Source organism: Cryptomeria japonica, unplaced genomic scaffold (assembly GCF_030272615.1).
Source record: "Cryptomeria japonica unplaced genomic scaffold, Sugi_1.0 HiC_scaffold_18, whole genome shotgun sequence".
NCBI classification, from domain to species: domain Eukaryota; kingdom Viridiplantae; phylum Streptophyta; class Pinopsida; order Cupressales; family Cupressaceae; genus Cryptomeria; species Cryptomeria japonica.
Window position 1 is genome coordinate 699779 of NW_026728840.1, and position 21339 is coordinate 721117.

The window sequence follows — 21339 nt, forward strand, 5'->3', positions numbered from 1 at the left end:
GTGAAAAAAATTATTCAATACAAACTCATAGTTGGACAAATTATCATAAAAAATTGATGCTCCAAGATACCCAAAATAATGTGTAAATACACTAGGCATTATTTATATGTATTACTGTAGATTGGTATATCATGAAGAAACATCAAAATAATTTTTGAGAGTTGCCTATTGAATACCTTATTCATGCATTATTGGTAAGTTTCTAGAGAATTGGTGAGGAAAAATGGAATTACTCATCATTCAAAATATCCATTTTAGAATAAAAAAGTTGTCTTCTTCATGTCTTCTCTCCCCATGTGAATGTGATGGTAGTCCTATCTCAAACTAGTCTTAAAAAGTTATATAGCTCCATATAATTCATCTATAAGCTCATTTATTCATGGGAAGGTATATTTATTCTCAATGGTTTTATTATTTAGTGCTCTATAATCCATACACATTCTTAGTGTGCCATCTTTCTTCTTTACTAGCACTATTGATGATGCAAATGCACTAGAGATAGTTCTAGTTTTTATCCAAAGTCCAAAATTTCACTATTAGTATTTTCTATCTCTTTATTGTAACCTTTTGTATGACAATATGAAATTATTATAATATGTTTGGCACCCTTTTCTAACTCAATTACATGCTCAAAACCTCTATCTAGAATTATTCCTAGAGGCATTTAATTGGAAAATACACTATGCTTATCATGAATTGTTTGAATTTCAAACAAGAATTTACCTTATCCCTTAGAAGATATTTTTGGATGGATTATTATACCCACTGCTATGATACTTTTACTAACTAAAAGTTCCTCTCGATCTTCTTTGCAATCATTACTCTAGGAGTTCCATTTGATAGACCCTTAAAAAAACTTCCTTTCCATTGCATTGAAATTCAAACTCCATGGTTTGGTAGTTTCGATAGTGTCCTATAATAGAGTACACTCATTAGACATATAATACAATATCAGTTTCTCCAATACCAAGAAAATATAAATTATCGCATGCTTCATAATCACCCATATTTAACTTAAGTTGTTGAATCACATGGTTGCAATGCATTGTGAATCCATTTGACATAGTGACATTAAAACCTTCAAACTCTTATGTTTTTATCCCTCTTTTTATCACAAAGACTTCATCAATAAAGTTGTGGTTGGAACTACTGTCAATTAGAATAGTTAATCTTTGTCCAACTAGAACTCCCCAGACTCCAAAAGGGTTCTATCTAAGAGCTCTAAATAAGGTTTCTAAAGAGTCCTCCTTATTGATTTCTTTTTCTTCCCCTTTAAGAGTGTCAAAAAATTCCTCATTATCATCTGATTCAAGATCTCAAACAACTTCAATCAGGTGCACTTTCCATTTTACCATACATCTATGGCCTAGCTCACTTTCTATTTCATCGTCAACATTCTTACTAAATGTGTTTGGAACATTATTTTTCCTCCTAATCTCACTTTCTATTTCATCGTCAACATTCTTACTAAATGTGTTTGGAACATTATTTTGTGCAGTGATTGGGAATTTCTTCTTTTACAAATTTCTTTTGTTTTTTCATAGAGTAGAAAGTGTAATCTAACTGGAGCCATAGGTTTAATTGGCATGGAAGTCTCCAATTGCACACTTCTTTTGATATCTTCTTTTAAAGTAGAAGGTCTAAAGTCTTTAACCAAACCTCTTAAGGGTTTTTCAAGTCCTTCATAAAAAATATTTAAAATTCTTTCATCTGATATATTGGGCACCATAATGGATTTTTTTTGTAATTCTTTTACATATTCATTGATTGTTTGTTTCCTTTAACATTGATAACTCCCTAAACAATTATTCTTCATCCTTGAGTTAAATATATCTTAAAGACTTTGGATAAACTAATAAAAGTTACTTAATTATGTCCTTGAGTAGCCATTCGGTGATACCACCAATCATAACCAACACCTTGAAGGTACAAAGTTTCATATTGAATACAATCTTTCCCCTTTATGTTGACATGTTATTACTCCCATCAAAGTTTAGAGCTGATAGTTTATTTTATTTTATTTTTATCTATTTCACACTTGAATCCCAGTCTCTCTTATAACCATATCTTGGTAGCAAAATATTCATAAGTTCCTTATATTCTCTAAATGGAACCAAATTTTTGAATTCTTCATCTAGACTATAATAGGTGGCTCTCATAGCAACCAAATATCCTATATAGTTTCCTCCAAAGAATTAGTAGCTTGAATTATTATGGGTAATTTGCAGGAAGGAAAATAGTTTATGATGTTTTTGTAGAGTGTTTCTTTGAATCCTTGGAACCCTCTTAATAACTTCATCTATACTATGTAGACACTAATCCTTGCAATTTCTCTGCCACAAGCTTCATGACCTCTTTAGTTTTAAATAGAGTATTTTTAGTCTTCTTTTGATTTTCTTGGATATGAAGTAGAGTCTATTTGTGTAGTTGTTCAATATCAAACATTTTCCATTTCCTTTATATTTCTTCTTCACTTTCTTTTGAAGATGAACTTCTTACAAATTGATTCTTCTCACGTCCCAAATATCTCTTTTCTCTACCACTAAGCCACACACATAGAATTGATGAAACCGTTAGGTTGACAAGACCACTTGGAAACCTTGAATATCCCAACCGAAATTCTCCTTCTCCTCTATTTTAAATCCATTGAAGAATAAACATAATCTTTACGATAAATTACAAATGAAGATTGAAATTGTTGAAGCCAAACCATGCATTTTCAAAACCAATTTGAGTGCCCGAATCCAATTCCCAATAAGAGGGATAATCATGCACGTGAAGGAAATGTGATGTTTGTGGGACGTTATCATAACACCATTTTGATCAGCCAATGAGTTGTCATATCCTTCATAACTGTTAAATGCCATAAGATGCCATTAGTAAGCCATGAGAAACTCTCTAGATTCCCATGTCCAAATGAGGGGAATATTAATCTAATATATTTTCATAATAAATCATATTTATTCCATAAACAATAAGGTATCATGTTTATTATTATTTCGTAGGCTGTGATATGATTCTAATTCATTATTTTCAAATTGTTGGGCTTACTATATTTAGTAAGTGATTTCTTTTTAAAAAGGGACATGACATTTTAAACCATTCGGGTGACAATTATTAAATTATAGGTAATTTAGTTAATGCGAATAAATTATGTTTATCATCTCTTTTCATAATCCTTAGAATTTTGTAAAGATGAAATTAAATTTCAAATTTATTGTCTTAAGAATCTACAATTTTAGTGTATTTTCATCCAATAATTATTATACTCAATGAAATGCATAATGTTAAAACATTTTATTAAGAAGAATGTATTGGGATTCATCTATGCTTTAATATCTTACCTGCATATTCTTTGAGAATTCACATCTATATCTAATATTAAAACTATTTTTAAAATTGATTGATTTTGTACGTGTTGTTAGGTTCCTTATAATTATTAATATATAAATGAATAAAAAATTGTAGGATCTATGATTATTATGAATGATTAAAATAAATTTGAAAGAGTGGGAGATGGTATGGTTTTCCACTTAAGAATCTTTAAATAAATCTTAAGAAAAATCCTTAATGTGATTGATTTTCTCAATCAATAATCTCCTCCTTTCTTGAATTATATTAATTATTGAATAATTTAAAAGTAGCAATCATCTTAAAAATTAATGTAAAATTTTTATTTATTTCTTTCAACTTGCTACTTATATTTATCATGAAATTTAAGGTTTCATGTATAGTATGTATTATCTCCCATATTTTTAATATTAACTTGATATTTATATTTTACAAGGAGAGGGTTGGCAGAAGAATTTATCTTTCCTTTTATCTTTATATTGAATGAGTACGTAATACATGGAAATATTTATAATTATTGTTATTAGGTTCATAATGAAAGTCATTATAAGATGAGAGAATAATCCATAATTTGGCTTTTTATGATAGAATTGCACTTTGTGGTATGTGTTATTTCTTCATAATATTATTTTAAATTACTTTTATAATTTATTTTAGTAATCAAAATAATAAATTAAATTAATTTTTTAATGATTAGTTTTATTTATAGATATCCACACAAATTTTAAGTACTTATAATTGAGAAACTTTCACATCTTTGATATTCATCTATTGCATAGTTCAGTATACTTTAGAGAAAAATGTGCATTCTACATTGCTTTCCCATTGAATATCTATAAAAATAATCATTTCCAATAACTTGAGATTGTGATAAAATCTAAAAAAGCCTCATTTATTTTCATGATAAACAATTTTTATTTTAATGAATTTATTCAAATATTAAATAAAAGATATATAACTTTACATAGATTATTTGATGACTTTAAGAAAATAAAGGTCCTCTTAAACAAAAATATTTTAACTCCCCCAAAAAGAAATAACCAAAAAAATTTCTAATTAATTAAATTTTTCATATGTAAAATTTATGCTCTCTATAGTGGAAAATTACTAGATATTTGTTAAGAATAAAATCTCACAGTATTTTTCATTCAATTTTATTTCTACTTATCTATATGTATAGTCAATCAACAATAATGTTTGGCATAACATTATACATCACCTTTAAATATCTCAAATTGTTTCTAACTAATTTCTTACTTACATAATCTCACAATTGAAAAAATTCATATAATAAAACTTACAAGATGAAATTTAAATAGGAAATAGTAGTAAAAAAATCAACAATAATTGACAATTGTGTAACTAGGACATAAATATAGAGCTAAGATGTAGATGATGAATCTCCTGTAGTATTTTTTGGACCACTTGTGCTCTCAAGAAAAGGTGAAATATCTATAGGAAATTGGAAATCCCTAGGAGTTCCAAGAAATGAACTTGATATTTTTTCCAATCTCTTAACTACCTCCATCATATTTGGGCATTGTTGTGGTAGCTCCCTTGTGCAAATCAGTCCCACTTGTATAGATTGGGCAAGGCATTCCAATACCAATGGTATATCATTTTCTTTAACATTTATAAGTAGGTTTTTGTCCACCACTTCTGTTAGTCTACTTGGAAAATTCATGCTTGCCCATTTTGATAGAGTGATACCTTCTACAAATATGTCATCTGTAGGTCTCCTCCTTGTCAACAACTCTAGAAGTAGAATTCCATAGCTATATACATCTCCTTTTGTTGAGATATTTCCACCCATTCCATACTCTACAATACAATACAATACAATATAATACAATAAGTATTAATTCTTGAGACAATTCAAACATCAATTATGATAATAAAAAATATTAAAATATATACCTGGTGCAATGTAGCCAATGGATCCCTTGAGTGAACTTGTAAAAGTCAATGAATCTATTGAATTCCCAAATATGATTTTAGCAATGCCAAAGTCTGCTATACATGGAGTAACATCATCCCCCAGTAACACATTATTAGGTTTTAGGTCACAATGAATGACTTGCACAAAGCAATGATGATGTAGATATTCCATTCCTTGTGCTATCTCCTTTGCTATTCTTAATCGATCATTCAATTTTAATCGACATTCATCTCCTCCCTCAGGATATAGCAATCTCTCTAAACTTCCATTTGACATGAATGGAAGAATCAAAGCTTTAAAATCACTAGTGGAACATGTTGATATGATTTTGATGACATTGCGGTGCCTAACTCTTTTTAACACATTACATTCTCTATTAAAACTTTGGAGAACATTTTCATCTTCTAAATTGAGGACTTTAACAGCAATATTTGTACCATCATTGAGAATCCCTCTATAAACAGATCCAAAACTCCCAACCCCTAATAGATTGGTCTGATCAAAGCCACCAGTTGCATCCACAAGTTCATCAAAGGAAATTATTCTAGGCCCAATGTTGAGTTCAAGTGTATTCTCCTTTTTGTGTCTCATATAGAAAATTACCAATATAAAAGACATGATGAAGATTGTAGTGCCAATCACAATAGGTAATATTACCTTTTTGGATATTGAGCCTTGCTTATGTTTGGAACTAGAGCATGACGGCAATTTAATCCAACTACCACAAAGGCCAACATTTCCTAAAAATGCTGACTCATCAACTACTCCAAAAGCTCCTCCCTTTGGAACCTCTCCTATTAATTTATTTGAAGAGAGATTGATATGTTGAAGCATTATCATTTCTTGTAAATCCATTGGGATTGCACCTGACAAATTATTGTTAGAGAGATCAATGTCCTGAAGATTTTTTAATTTTTTGAGTGATGCTGGAATTGCACCATCAAATGAATTCCATGAAAGATTCAAATATTGCAATTCTATGCAATTTGATAATGGAGCTAGAATCTCACCTGAGAAGTTGTTGTGAGACACATCTATAGCTTGGACCATTACCATTTTACTCACTTCTAGAAGAGAACCTTGTAAGAAATTGCTTGAAATATTGAAATAAAATTGGAGATTTGGAAAACTTGCCCATCCATGAGGTAGATTTCCTTCCAGTTTATTGTGAGCCAAGTCCAACTTTTCTAAAGTGATGCATCTCCCTAAACTAGCAGGTATTTTCCCTGATAGTTGATTGTGATGAAGAACAAGATATCTTAATTGTGGAAGATCACCAAGACTCTCTGGAATTTTCCCTGAAATCATGTTTCCACTCAAAGATAACAAACCAAGTCTTTTTGCATATCCCAAACTTTTTGGAATTCTCCCATATAAGTTGTTTTTGTCAAGATACAATGTCTCAAGATTTGAAAGTTTGCTGAGTGTGGATGGAATAGTCCCACTAAAGTAATTGCTGCTTAAGTTTAGCATTGTCAACTTTGTAAGGTTCCCAATACCACTTGGTATGATTCCCTCAATTTTATTGGAGTCTAATGCCAAATATGAGATTTGGCTAGATAGTTGACTAATAGAAGGGGGTAAAATTCCAGTGAGATAATTAGTAGACAAATCTAAGGATTCTAGGTTTGAGCAATTAATCAATGCTATTAGAAAAGACAAGCCACTAATTTCACTCACAAGATGATTTCTTGCTAAATCAAGCCATTCAAGCTGGAGTAATTTGCCAAATTCCATGGGCACCATGCCACTTAGTTCGTTAGTAGCTAATTCAACTTCTTGAAGTTGTGTACAATTAAACAGGGAGCTTGGTATTTTTCCTGTAAGGTTATTTCCCCACAAGTACAACAATTGCAACTCTGATAATTTGCCAAATTGCCAAGGAATGTGGCCACTTAATGGATTATCATATAATGCTAATATTTGAATAAGAGTACAATTAGAAAGAGTGGTGGGAATCATGCCTGTCAAATTATTAGTGTTAAGAGAGAGAAGTCTTAATTGAGTAAGCATACCCAATTCAACGGGGATACTACCATGAATTCCAGTTTGTGCCATATCCAAGCTAATTAACGAGGTCAAATTTCCTATAAAAGATGGGATTGTGGTTATTAGCGGGTTTACATCTAACCAAAGCGTCTCTAAATGTGAAAGAAGGCCAAGCTCAGGGGGAATTTTGCCACTCAAATTGTTAAAAGATAGACTGAGAAATTGTAAAGAACGGCAATCTCCTAAAGTGGGTGGAATGAAACCTTCTATTTTATTTTTAGACAAATTAAGTTTTCTAAGACGAAATAGCCTTCCTAATTGGGAAGGAATTTGACCCTCAAAACTGTTATTCCAGAGATAAAGTACCCTAAGAAAAGAGAGATTGCCAAGGAAAGGAGAGATGGGACCCTCTAAAGACATACCTGTGAGATTCAAAGAAACAACGCGCTGATGACGAGTTGAACAAGCAACTCCTGTCCAGTTACAGAAGGAGTGAGCCGGAGACCAATTGAACAAGGAATTGTAGAGGTCAAGAAAGAGGGAATGCTTAAAAGACAGAAGAGCTGCTTCATCAGAATGATTAGAAGGCGAGGAATGTGAGACAGGGAGTACCAATAAAAGGAAGAGCAGGAGACAAACCATCTTCATCTTCATCTTCACCTTGATTTGTATTTCACCCTTATAGAGGTTTTTCCTATCGAGTTATGTTCTTCCTTGGTGTGATGGGCGTCCTTATATAGCCAAAACTAAAAGGCGAAGTTGAACTCAAATTGCGCACTAGGCACCTTGACTAAGATTTCTTCAGTGTCGTGTCGTGAGTGTCGTGTCGTGAGTGAATATCTGACAATCAGAGGCCATCTGCACTAGTCAAAAGTCTTTGTTTTTGCCGGCCATTTGGATAACAAAGTCTACGCTGGTAACGACTATTGCTCTTACGCAAAAGAAAAGTGGTGAAGGCAACGATCGTTCTCGCACGGCAAAACAGTTGTTACCTTCACCACTGCAAAACTTACCTCCACTTACATAGAAAACTGGGAGGAAGTAATCCTCTTTCATATTAAACTCGGAGGAAAGTAAGCCTTTTTCATAGAAAAGAATGGAAGAGGAGGTGCACAAAACTCCCTTTTTTAATATAGCCAAAAAAATATATATTGCAAAAGTTAAAAGCAGGGAGAATTTTATATTTTAAAATAGTTGGCAGTATAGGTCTATTATAAAAAAGTATTACATTATTGTTTGGGAAAATAAGGAGTCTATATGGTTAGTTTAGGATAATCTAATAAGATACATACATAAAAACATAAATTAATATAAGCTAGTAACTATTCATTGTCATAGTGTTATTTTGAAAAAAAAAATAACATAGAAGTATTTAGTGTGATAATTTAAGAATGATACAAATTGATGAATATTTTGAATGTAACTTTTTAGTCTAGTGAGTGGCTTTGTTTCTTTGCTTGGTAGATGTATTATTAGAGAATAGGTTTGTAGTTCTAAAATAAATTATTGACAACAATCTATTTCCTTCATACATGTACACTAGCAATAGAGTAATTGCATTCCCTAATTTGAAATTTTATTTCATCACACATGTGCACACCATATTTGAATTTGATCCATTGAAAAGTATACTTACTTAAATGCATCATCAATTGTGCACTTTACAACCAAACTTGTACTTTATTAACTTAACCTTGTCATTCTCTACTAGGGAAACTCCTAATAGTGCATTAAGTATGTAACCTTCACGATAGTTCAGGTTACAGGTCCTCGTGTGTGGAGAGGGGTGGCGAGGCCCCTCCTGCTGAACTTTGAAATTGAAAAATTGATTTCACTCACATAGGTGTACCCCCAAAAATGAAAATTTTAAAGTGTTATTTGAATTTAAGTTTTCATTTATACATGCACACCTAATCTCCTACTATGTCAAATTTCTTGAAATGCATTGATGTGATATTCCTTCTCATATTGAATGGAACTAGAAAATATTTCAAAAGCTACAAAGATACATAAAATGATAACAAAGATGAAGAAAAAATGACAAGGTACAAATGTTATATGACTTTTAGTTGGGAAAACAACAAATTATTCTATCTAAATATTGACACATAGTAAAAAATTTGCATGGATATAACAATATTTAACTATTATCACCGAAAAATAGCCCTTTTAAGGCCCAAAATCCCTAAAAACAACCTTATTAAAGCCAAAAAACCTGAGAAAGACTCCTCCAAGAAAATTAGATCACCATAGACCTTGACTTACGTGACTCTGAGAAGGAAGAGGAGAGGATGCATGAGAAGGATTTAAGAAGGAGGGTAGCTCTAGGGAGAGAAGGTCAGTCTATCTCCTAGCCAAAGATAAAAGGGTTAAAATTGAAATCAAAGTGACCACTCATGAATTTGCTGAGGAATTTACCCCAGAAGATGATGAAGCTTCCTCTAATGAGAATACTGATGAGGAGGAGTTTCATGTGGAAGAAGAACAACATGAGGAGAACTACAAAGAGGAAATGAAAGAGGAAAGTGGATCTTCAGAGGACAGGGAGGATTCTGAACTAGTTTCCTTTCCCTATAACTCTTTGGATGATGTAGATATGGTGCCCTACTCTCAGGATTCACCCTTTGGTGTGGAGAAGGACAACACTAGGAAGTCACATATCTAATTGATCGAACTACAAGTAAGGGTTATGAACCTTGAAGCAAAAATTGAAGAGTATAGGCAGGGATACTATCAAATGGGTAATTCCTTAAGTTCTATGTGTGCCATTACTGATGGCATAATGAGGAAAGATGCCTTGGGATTTGTCTATGGATAGAGCAGAATGAAGAAGAAAGTTAGGAAGCTGTCGAAGTAAGGAAAACTAGACGAGGAAGACAAGAATAAGGACACAATTCCTCTGGAGATCTGGAATGAATAGGTGCACAGATTGGAGCGGAACTAGAACCTCATTAGGGAAGATTAAGTAGTTTATGTTTTCCTTTTTTTTTCTCTATGATGATGTCTAGTATAGTTAGGCATATTTGTTATAATGATTTTCTTATGAATAGGCTTGCATGTCATATGAATCAGACTTTTATTAAAACTATCTGATTTGTTAAGTTTATGAACTCTTTATGTTTAGTTATTCGTAGTTATATTTTGGATAGATGGTGGTTGGATCAGAACAATATGTTCGTTTATGTGTATATGATTATTTTTTTTTACTTCTAAGAGAGGTTGGTGTGGTTTTGTTGTTCTAGTTGTTTTATGTTGAATTTTTTGATGATACTCTCTGATTTTGTTGTTTTGTAAGGGTTGAAGGCCCTCTCCCTGCTTACGTAATAAAAAACAATATTTAACTAGTATAATCCAAAATGATCATAAATATTCCAAATTAATTACTATAATTTTATGAAGTAACTAATGAATGTATTGTAATCATTAGAAAGTGTTGCTAAAAATATAAAAAATTGGAATTGGTTTAACACAATATCCCCCCAAAGTTCTTTCTTACTAACATTATGGATGTGAAAGCTTAAAATATTTAATAATATCCATTATGTTTTCTATTTTTAGATTTCCTTATAGATAATATTAATCTGCACTTAATGTCAAAACATATAATTGTCATGATAAATTAGAAAGATATATTTAGGCCTTTGAATTTTAAATTCCTATATTAGTATTTATTGAATGTACATTAGTATTACATTCCAAATAGTTACCTGCTATAGTATTAGTTGACAAGCCCGTAGCACATAATGATATTTAGTTGTATCATGCCATATAAAAGTTCTAGTAATCAATTTAAAATTTAGTGGATTAATATGAGAAAAAATTGAAGATGATTCACGTAAACTATGCTTTAACTCATTTTTTTACCTTTTATAAAGTCTATATTTTTATTTAAATAATGTATATCTTTGACGGTCTTAGAAATTTGATTATTCAACTCAAAAGTTGGTTCTTTTTCTCCATAAAATGCTTGAAATAGAGCACTAAATTTATGGTCTCTCTAGGATCAAGTTTGTACTAGTAGACTCATCCTTTGAGATTGAATTCAACCCCACATAATGTGTACCTCTACTCTTGTACCTTCTTAGTTCACTTATGTATACTATACTTTTTATATTAGTATGAAGACACAATATTGAATAATACATTGTAAAGGTTCCTATGGTGTTGTAAGGAGAGGTGTCCTCCTAGGTCAAGCCACAAAAATATATGTAAAAGACTATTTGAAAATCAATCAAGCACCTTATAATTGTTAATGCACATTTGTTGACTCATTTAGTATATTAATGTTGGCATTATAACAAACAAGGGAGAATGTTGGCATTCCAATTACAATGAGAGATTGTTGATATTTCAATAAGGATATTGAGAAGGTTGTTGATGACTATGGATATAACTGATTAAGGATATTTACTGTCTTAATATTATTATTTTATCATTGATGTCAAGAAATTGATTTTCTGACTTAGTATGATGTTGCCATATCTTAAGAAGTATGATTTGATGAGTATAAAGATGTCGGTAAAAGACACAGAAAGAATGTGAAGAATAAGGGGAGGAATAAGTAATTCAATGGGCAACTATTACTGAGTTAGACAATGATGAGATCATGATGTTTAGATTGTTTTGATATCCTTCATATGCTATTGTTTGTAAGGTTTATACTATACTATGTTACCGAGCAAAGAACCTAGTTGGTAAACCCTAAGGAACCTAGTCGGTAAACCCTAAGGTTATCGCTATCGGTTAATGAAGGCAGAATGTCTACCAAGTGAAGTTTAGTATTTACTGAGTTGCAACCGAGTAATAACAAAATGCATTGAATGAATAAAAGCATTATTTAATGAAGGAAGTTGATGAGTTGGAGTTGATTAAATGATTGGTAAGCCGTGTATGAAGTTTGTTAAGAATATATGGCAATGAAAGATCGGCTAGAAGATCTATAGCTCAGATTGAACCACAATACCCTAGCACAAGTTCCAAGGAGAAAATGCAAGTTCCAAGGTGGGGTAAAACATTTTCAAATCGAAGGATACATTAAACCTAGTCAAGATTGAAGATCTGATGGCTATGATTGATCATGGGAAATATGATCAAGGAGATTAAGCAGTTGAAAGATTGTTTATAAATAGGAAATTGTTGATAAACAAAGTATGCGGGCAAGTGTATGCATAGGGATGCTACATAGAGATTACCAAGCACAGAAGCTTGAAGACTTGTTTTGATAACAGAGTATAGAGCCCAGCAGAGGGACAAGATAAGTCCTATGAGTTGATTGTATTGAGTAAATAAGAATCCACTTCAGCATTTTTAGATGTGAAGTTGCAGACATATTTTTATTACTGTTATTTTGTGAAGTAGCAGAAAATCTCTTAACTGAGTGGACTTAACAGTCTTATTTGTAAAACCCTCTAGCAAGCTGACATTCTTATTGAGTGTTTGAAATCCTTTAACAAGGTCACTTCTAACAAGGTGAAGATCCTAACAGATCTGAGGGAAATCCCTTAACCAGGTCACATCTAGCAATGTGTTTGTAATCTTTAGCAGGATTTGCTTTTAACCGAGCATACTCTAGAAGAGTATATTTCTTAGTGGGTCCGAAATCCCACAATGGTTTTTCCCTATTTGGGTTTCCATGTTAAATCCGGTGTTATATGTTTGTGATCTTATTTGTTTATGGGTCTGCATGCTTTACTATTTTTCTGATGAGGTTACCGAGGTTGAATCTGTTGTTTTTATTGAAGATTAAGTTTGAATGATTCACCCCCCCCCCTCTCATATTGTTAGCTTGGCATCTATACTAATCATATTAGTATCAGATCTATCAATTGGTATCAGAGCTTTGGACTCCAGAAGAAAAGTTTGAAGGTACTTGAGTTAAAGATCCAAAGATGTATAAGAGGGATGCACTGAAGTTGAACAAGTCAAGTTTCTCTACATGGTAGAAAAGGATGAAGCCGCACTTATCAGGAATTGGAGAGTATGTTGTCTATTATCTGGAGAATGATTTCATCACACCGAGCACCTATCCATTGACAATGGAAGAGATAAAGGCAAAGTAAGAACATATCCAAGCAATGATTGAAATAACATCTGCATTGACCGACTCAGAGTTTAATGATCTAGAAGGATGTATTGATGCTAAAGCAATGTGGACTAAGCTCATATCTGTGTATGGCGGTGATGAACATGTTAGAAGAGCAAAAGTGGATAGTCTAAGAGGACAACTTGAATCTATGAGAATGAATGAAGGTGAGAACATAACCCAATATAGTACAAGACTAAAGGAGATTTTCAATCAAATCAAAGGAGCAGGAGGAACTATTGAAGAAAAGGATGTAACAAGTAAGTTGTTAAGAACCCTTCTACCTGCCTATGCAATCTGAGTCTCTGCAATCAATGAATTGAGGTCTGTACCCAATATGTCAGTTTCTTTAGATGCTACTATTGGTAAGCTACATGCATTTGAGTTAAGTAACTTTGATAATAGTGGATCATTGGTAAATAAAGTTGAGTCTGCATTCAGTTCTTTTCATATTGATGAATCTGATGATTACAATGATAGAAAGTATAAGTACTCTGAAGGGAATCATAGTGGAGCAAGTGGAAGATTTCGCAAAAACATGGAGGAGGTACACAAACTGTATGAGGAAATCAGAAAGCAAGAAGAGTTTGAAGCACTATTGGCCAGAAGGCTACCGAGAGGAAAAGGTAAGTATAAAGGAAAGCTACCTTTGAAATGTTTCAATTGTGATAGAATTGGACACATGGCTTCTAACTGTCCTGACAAAGAATATACTAAAAAGAGAGATTACCGAGATGAAAGACAGAAAGATAATCATTACAGAGGACACCGAGACTTCAGAAGAAGAGATAAAAAGACATGCCTAATAGCTGATGAGGAATCTAATAATGATAAATCAGATGAAACTGATACAAAGGAAGTTGTTTATGTGGCTATCAAAGATGGATCAGATGAAGAAAGGTATGAAGAAAAAGCTTTAATATCTCTTATAAATACTAATGATTCTTGGATCATAGATAGTGGATGCTCACATCACATGACAGGTGATAAACACAAGTTTGTTAAATTAGATGATTATGATGGAGGCTATGTAAGATTTGGTAATGATGCACCATGTCCGGTAAGAAGTAAAGGATCCATAACACTTCTTGACAATGCTAAATGTAATGATGTTTATTGGGTTGAAGGTTTGAAATACAATTTGTTGAGTGTAGCACAGCTAAACAACACAGGTTACTGAATAGAGTTTGAAAAAGGAATTGTCAAAGTTCATGACAAGCATGGAAAGTTAGCTGCTACTGGGACACAAACAAGAGGTAATACATTTCACCTTGACTCAACTTGGAATAAATGTCTATATGCAAAGATAGATGATACCTGGTTATGGCATAAAAGGTTTTGTCATGTTAATTTTGATAATCTGATCAAAATAAGTAAGAAGCACCGAGTAAGAGTTCTACCGAGTCTTGAAAAACCTGAGAATGCTATGTACCGAGGATGCTAGATGGGAAAGATGACAAGATCAAGCTTTACAAGTAAGTCCTACACTTCTAAGGGAATTTTAGATCTTATGCATACTGATCTTTGTGGTCCTATGAAAGTTCAGAGTTATTATGGTGATAGATATTTCATATTATTTGTGGATGATTACTCAAGGATGATGTCAGTAATGTTTTTAAAAGAAAAATCAAAAGCTTTTCAAATGTTTAAATGGTACAAGGCAAGAGTTGAAAATGAAACAGGAAGACAACTGAAATGTCTTAGATCAGATAGAGGAGGAGAGTTTACTTTTGATGAGTTCAACTTATTCTGCAATGATCATGGTATAAAAAGACAAGTCTTTGCACCGAGAACTCCACAGTAGAATGGGATAGCTGAGAGAAGAAATAGATCTATTGTGGATTGTGCCAGAACCCAGATGATTGAAAAGAAAGTTCCACAAACATTTTGGAGAGAAGCAATAAGCACAACATTTTACACACTGAACTGAGTAAAACTAAAGAAAGGAACTTTGAAGACACCTTATGAAATCTGGTATGACAAGAAACCTAATGTAAGCTATTTTAAAATCTTTGGAAGTAGATGCTATGTACACAAAGATGATAGAAATGGCAAGTTTGATCAGGAAAGTGAAGAAGGAACATTTCTAGGTTATTCTTCTAGAAGCAAAGCATTTAAATGTTTGATCAAATCATCTAACAAAATAGTAGAAAGTGCAAATGTGAAAATTGATGAATTTGCAGAAAGAAATGATGAACGAAACTCCAAAGAACCAGAAGATTATGAAAGATTTGTATATGTTCAACTGAGAAGTCCTACTGAGAAGACTGCTGAAGAAAATGAAGAGAATATCCAGTTACTGAGTGATGAAGAAGATCATACAGAGCCTACCGAGCCTATATTAGCCAAGTATGTCAGAAGGAATCATGCACCAAGTCAGATTATAGGAGATAAGAATGATCTAGTGATGACAAGGAACAAACTGAGACAGAACACATGTTTGATATCTGAATTTGAGCCGAGAATAGTGAAAGAGGCATTTAACAGTGAAGATTGGATAAATGCTATGACAGTAGAGATTGATCAGATCAAGAAGAATGACACATGGACACTGGTCCCAAGACCGAAGGACAAAAATGTAATCGGTACAAAGTGGATCTTCAGAAACAAGCTGAATGAAAAAGGAGAGGTCATTCAGAACAAAGCAAGACTAGTTTGCAAAGGTTATGCTCAAGAAGAAGGAATTGATTATGGTGAGACTTTTGCACCTGTGGCAAGACTTGAAGGAGTAAGAACATTGTTGGCATATGTTGCTTACAAAAATTTTAAGGTATATTAAATGGATGTCAAATCTACATTTCTGAATGGTATATTTGTTGGCATTATGAGAACTGGCATGAGCCTTATGTAAATTGGCATGAAGACATAATGATATTGTATGTTGTCATTGATGTCAATATGAGACATAGTGTGAACCGGCACATGAGATAAGAGAAGAAAGAGATACCGGCATATGTGTGAATGGGTATATGCCTAAATGAAGTGACACATTTGTTCAAAGTGAACCGGCATGCAGTTATGGGAACCAACACATGGAAGCACTATATGACTACTAGTTGGTAAGGCAGCTTCCACTTTGGGGTTTCCGGTTGGAGTATCTCAAGTCTATGTGACTCAATCAGTGATCTTTGTGTGATGAGTCAGTAGTATGATGGAGGATAGATCATTTTGCCACGTAAGCTCTATGCACGTGAAGGATCTTGCATGAAGAAGACTATTCCTATCTACCTCAGGAATGTGCAAAGTCAGTCAAATTGTGATAACGCGTGATGGGTTATCAGCCGCCATGAAAACGATGGATAATGGACAATGGAGAATGTCTTGAGATCGACTCAAGACTAGTGCATTCAATGCAGTATGTTTCAATGGTCAGGATCGAACCGTTTGAATTGCTCAACCTAACAGGTTTAGGGTTTAGGGTTTTTGCTACTGACCTGTATGTTCCCTATAAGGTCAATGTTAGGTTTCTGTCTAAAAGTTGTTGGCAAAAAGTTGTGAGTGTGTATCCAACGAAAGTGATACAAGATTCTTGCCAGACCATAGGAGAAAAGAGATACCTGCAAAGTGTATGTGCAGAAGGAAAAGAGGAGCCTAAACAGATATGTATTAGTATTAAATACTATTAATAGATCATTGTAATACCTGTTGATCTCTAACCACTTCAATAGTTGCAAAATCCCCTAACAAGGTAGCCTTAACTGGCTTGATTCAAAATCCCTTAAATCGGGTGGTCTTAACCGGCTTGCTATAAATCCCTTAACCGGGTAACTTGAAGCTAATGAGTTCTGAGAAGCTAGAGAAGCTTAGGAGATCCTTTCAGCTATTGAGTTCTTAAAATCCTCTAACAAGGTGACCCTATCGGGTTTAACCCTTAACCGCGTATCCCTTAACCGGGTGATCCCTAATAGGATCGGTTCCTACCAGAACCTATTGTAATGTTCTTAACCGGACAAGGCTCCTAATAAGGCGGACTTCTAAAGAGTTCAAAAAGCAGCTTGTGGGTATTCATCCCCACCGTGGTTTTTCCCAGTTGGGTTTCCACGTGAAAAATATGTGCGTCATGTGAAATGCTTTTGTCTTGTGATGCTTTGTTTTATCTGTTAAGCGCATGAAGTTTCTATGTTTTATGCCTATCTATAAAACACATTGAACTAGTTGTTGTGAAGATTTGATGGTTAGATCTACTAGTTCATGCATGAGGATATTATGATAATGTGGTATTGAGCTAAGAGAAAAGCTTAGTAAGTGATCGGTTCATGACTGTTTGAGTTATTCTAGATGCTACCGGTTGCACTCTGTTTTTACCGGTATCTATGTTTATCAGTCATTGTGAGTATTTTCTGTCAAACTGGTTTTGGACCACATTTTGTGTCTATACTAATTCTTCCCCCCCTCTCAGTACCGGTTTGGTACTAGTTGTTCATCATTAAGTTATCAATATTAGAAGAAGAAGTTTTCATTGAACAACCTGAAGGATTTGTTGAAGGAGAAAATAATGATCAGGTATGTAAATTGAACAAAGCTTTATATGGTCTGAAACAAGCACCTAGAGCATGGTATGAGAGATTGCACTCATATTTGATCAAAATTGGTTTTATAAGAACAAGTGAAAACAACAACATGTACATGAAGAATGATGAAAATGGAATGTTGATCTCAGCCATATTTGTTGATGATATTATCTTTTGGGGAAATGACTCTCTATGCAAGAACTTTGGAAATGAAATGAGCAAAGAATTTGAGATGTCATTAATTGGTGAGATAAAGTATTTTATAGGTCTGCAGATATTGCAAATGAAGGATGAGATTTTCATTACCCAATCCAAGTACATAAAGGAAATCTTGAAGAAATTTGGAATGGAGGATTCAAAACTAGTAAGCACTCCTATGACTACCAACTATAAACTATCAAAGAATGATGAATCTGCATATGTTGATGAGACACTTTACCGATCTATGATTGGAAAGTTGCAATATGTTGTTCACAGCAGGCCAGATATAGCACATGCAGTCGGTATAGTTGCAAGGTTCTCTACAGATCCCAAGGAAACACACATGACAGCAATCAAAAGAATTTCCAGATACTTGAAAGGCATTGAAGATTATGGCTTAGTATATCGGAAAGGAAATGTTTTTAATTTAAAGGTTTATACTGATGCTGATTGGGTAGGCAACATTGATGACAGGAAAAGCACAAGTGGAGGAGCTTTCTTTTTAGGAGAAAGACTAGTGAGTTGGCTTAGCAAGAAACAAGGATGCGTTTCACAGTCAACAGCAGAAGCTGAATATGTTGCTGCAGCACTGAATTGCACCAATATAGCATGGATCAAACAATTGTTGGAAGGCATAAATGAGCAAGTTCCCGAGCCAGTAACTATATTCTGTGATAACACTAGTGCCATTAACATTTCAAAGAATCCTATTATGCACTCTGAGACAAAGCACATCTCTATCAAATATCATTATCTTAGAGAAGAAATTCAAGAGAAGAAAGTGGTATTGGAGTATGTTAGCACAAAGGAATAAATAGCAGATATCTTCACCAAGCCACTGCCAAAGGACACTTTTGAGTATCTCAAAAGTTAGTTAGGGGTCCTACCCCTATCTTCCATTCACTAACCAAGTTTGGTGAAAGCATCAATTCGATGACTCTACAGAATATCTTTTAGGAGTTGATGCTGATTTACACACTTTACGAGGTTTTCTAAAGATGTGCAGGAAACAAAAATAGGGAATAGGAATTGAAGATAAAATGCTCTAACCGAGACTAAATTGATACATAACAGCAAGGAATTCACTTCTCAACAGAAGAAATTATTTTTTAAGTTCTTTTCATATTTGGCATTGTTGTCAAAGGGGGAGAAGACTAATGTATGGGGGAGAGGTCTACAGTCTGAAGGAGAAGACTACATTTCAGAACCAGGGAGAAGACTAATGATAGAGGAAGAGGATTTCAGCATTACAACAGTCTAAATCAGAATCAATAAAGTCAAATCAATTAGTTTTATCATCAATGCCAAAGGGGGAGATTGTTGGCATTATAACAAACAAGGGAGAATGTTGGCATTCCAATTACAATGAGAGATTGTTGATATTTCAATAAGGATATTGAGAAGGTTGTTGATGACTATGGATATAACTGATTAAGGATATTTACTGTCTTAATATTATTATTTTGTCATTGATGTCAAGAAATTGATTTTCTGACTTAGTATGATGTTGCCATATCTTAAGAAGTATGATTTGATGAGTATAAAGATGTCAGTAAAAGACATAGAAAGAATGTGAAGAATAAGGGGAGGAATAAGTTATTCAATAGGCAACTATTATCGAGTTAGACAATGATGAGATCATGATGTTTAGATTGTTTTGATATCCTTCATATGCTATTGTTTGTAAGGTTTATACTATACTATGTTACTGAGCAAATAACCTAGTCGATAAACCCTAAGGAACCTAGTTGGTAAACCCTAAGGTTATCGCTATCGGTTAATGAAGGCAGAATGTCTACCAAGTGAAGTTTAGTATTTACCGAGTTGCAACTGAGTAATAACAGAATGCATTGAATGAATAAAAGCATTATTTAATGAAGGAAGCTGATGAGCTAGAGTTGATTAAATGATTGGTAAGCCATGTATGAAGTTTGTTAAGAATCTATGGCAATGAAAGATCGGCAGGAAGACCTACAGCTCAGATTGAACTACAATACCCTAGCACAAGTTCCAAGGCAGGGTAAAACATTTTCAGATCGAAGGATACATTGAACCTAGTCAAGATTGAAGATCTGATGGCTATGGGAAATGTGATCAAGGAGATTAAGTGGTTGAAAGATTGTTTATAAATAGGAAACTGTTGATAAACAATGTATGCAGGCAAGTGTATGCACATGGATGCTACATAGAGATTACCAAGCACAGAAGCTTGAAGACCTATTTTGATAACAGAGTATAGAGCCTAGCAGAGGGACAAGATAAGTCCTATGAATTGATTGTATTGAGCAAATAAGAATCTGCTTCAGCATTTTTAGATGTGAAGTTGCAAACATATTTTTATTACTGTTATTTTGTGAAGTAGCAGAAAATCTCTTAACCGAGTGGACCTAATAGTCTTATTTGTAAAACCCTCTAGCAAGGTGACATTCTTATTGACTGTTTGAAATCCTTTAACAAGGTCACTTCTAACAAGGTGAAGATCCTAATAGATCTGAGGGAAATCCCTTAACCGGGTCACATCTAGCAATGTGTTTGTAATCTTGAACATGATTTGCTTTTAACCGAGCATACTCTAGAAGAGTATATTTCTTAGTGGATCCAAAATCCCATAGTGGTTTTTCCCCATTTGGGTTTCCACGTTAAATTTGGTGTTATATGTTTGTGATCTTATCTGTTTATGGGTCTGCATGCTTTACTATTTTTCTGATAAGGTTACCGAGGTTGAATCTGTTGTTTTTATTGAAGATTAAGTTTGAATGATTCACCCCCCCCCCCTCTCATATTGTTAGCTTGGCATCTATACTAATCATTTTAGTATTAGATCTATCAATTAAATCAAAATATTTTTCTATTCATTGGTCCATTAAGATTTTAGATTGAGAGAGAACTTGTGGATTTCAAAATTGTAAATTGAATGCCCTAAAATATTAGCAACTTTGGTTCATTATATTTTATAAAACTTATGTTCTTTGTCATTTAACACAAAAGTGTAATGGATGGCAATTTTCTATAATTTTAATTCAAAATTTGAAATTGAAAGAGTCCAGTCAATGACTATACAAATGACCCTATGTGGGAAAGCACCTAGATTTAGGTGGATAATGACTACAAATTAGGGTAGGTGTATGGATAGTATAATACATACTAGTAAGAACTCTTTGGTGTGCAATGTGAACACTAAAAAATTGTCGAAGGTTAATTAGGGAAAAATTTTGTCTTTTTTTTTCAATACTTTTATTTAATACATGAGGTCAATTTGTAGGACA

At 33.3% G+C, this 21339-nt stretch overlaps 1 protein-coding gene across 2 annotated transcripts; it reads right to left on the reverse strand.

Moving 5' to 3' along the window:
* Positions 1-4639: 4639 nt before the first annotated feature.
* LOC131029124 (putative leucine-rich repeat receptor-like serine/threonine-protein kinase At2g24130) lies at positions 4640-8006 on the reverse strand. Of its 2 annotated transcripts, XM_057959523.2 has the most exons (3): positions 7892-8006; positions 5269-7752; positions 4640-5172 (listed from the first exon to the last, which is right to left on the reverse strand). In XM_057959523.2, exons 2-3 carry the CDS (start codon positions 7697-7699, stop codon positions 4733-4735), a joined length of 2871 nt encoding a protein of 956 aa, XP_057815506.2. In that variant the 5' UTR covers positions 7700-7752; positions 7892-8006; the 3' UTR covers positions 4640-4732. The 2 variants fall into 2 exon arrangements, with proteins under 2 accessions (XP_057815506.2, XP_057815505.2); XM_057959522.2 differs by having other exon boundaries at positions 5269-8005.
* Positions 8007-21339: the final 13333 nt, after the last annotated feature.

Bases quoted from the DNA above. Each gene is read 5' to 3' on its own strand.
- LOC131029124 (XM_057959522.2), bottom strand. From the start codon at position 7,933: ATGAAGATGAAGATGGTTTGTCTCCTGCTCTTCCTTTTATTGGTACTC. The intron at 5,173-5,268 runs GTATATATTTTA...ATTGTATTGTAG, and splicing joins CATTGGCTACATTGCACCAG to AGTATGGAATGGGTGGAAAT.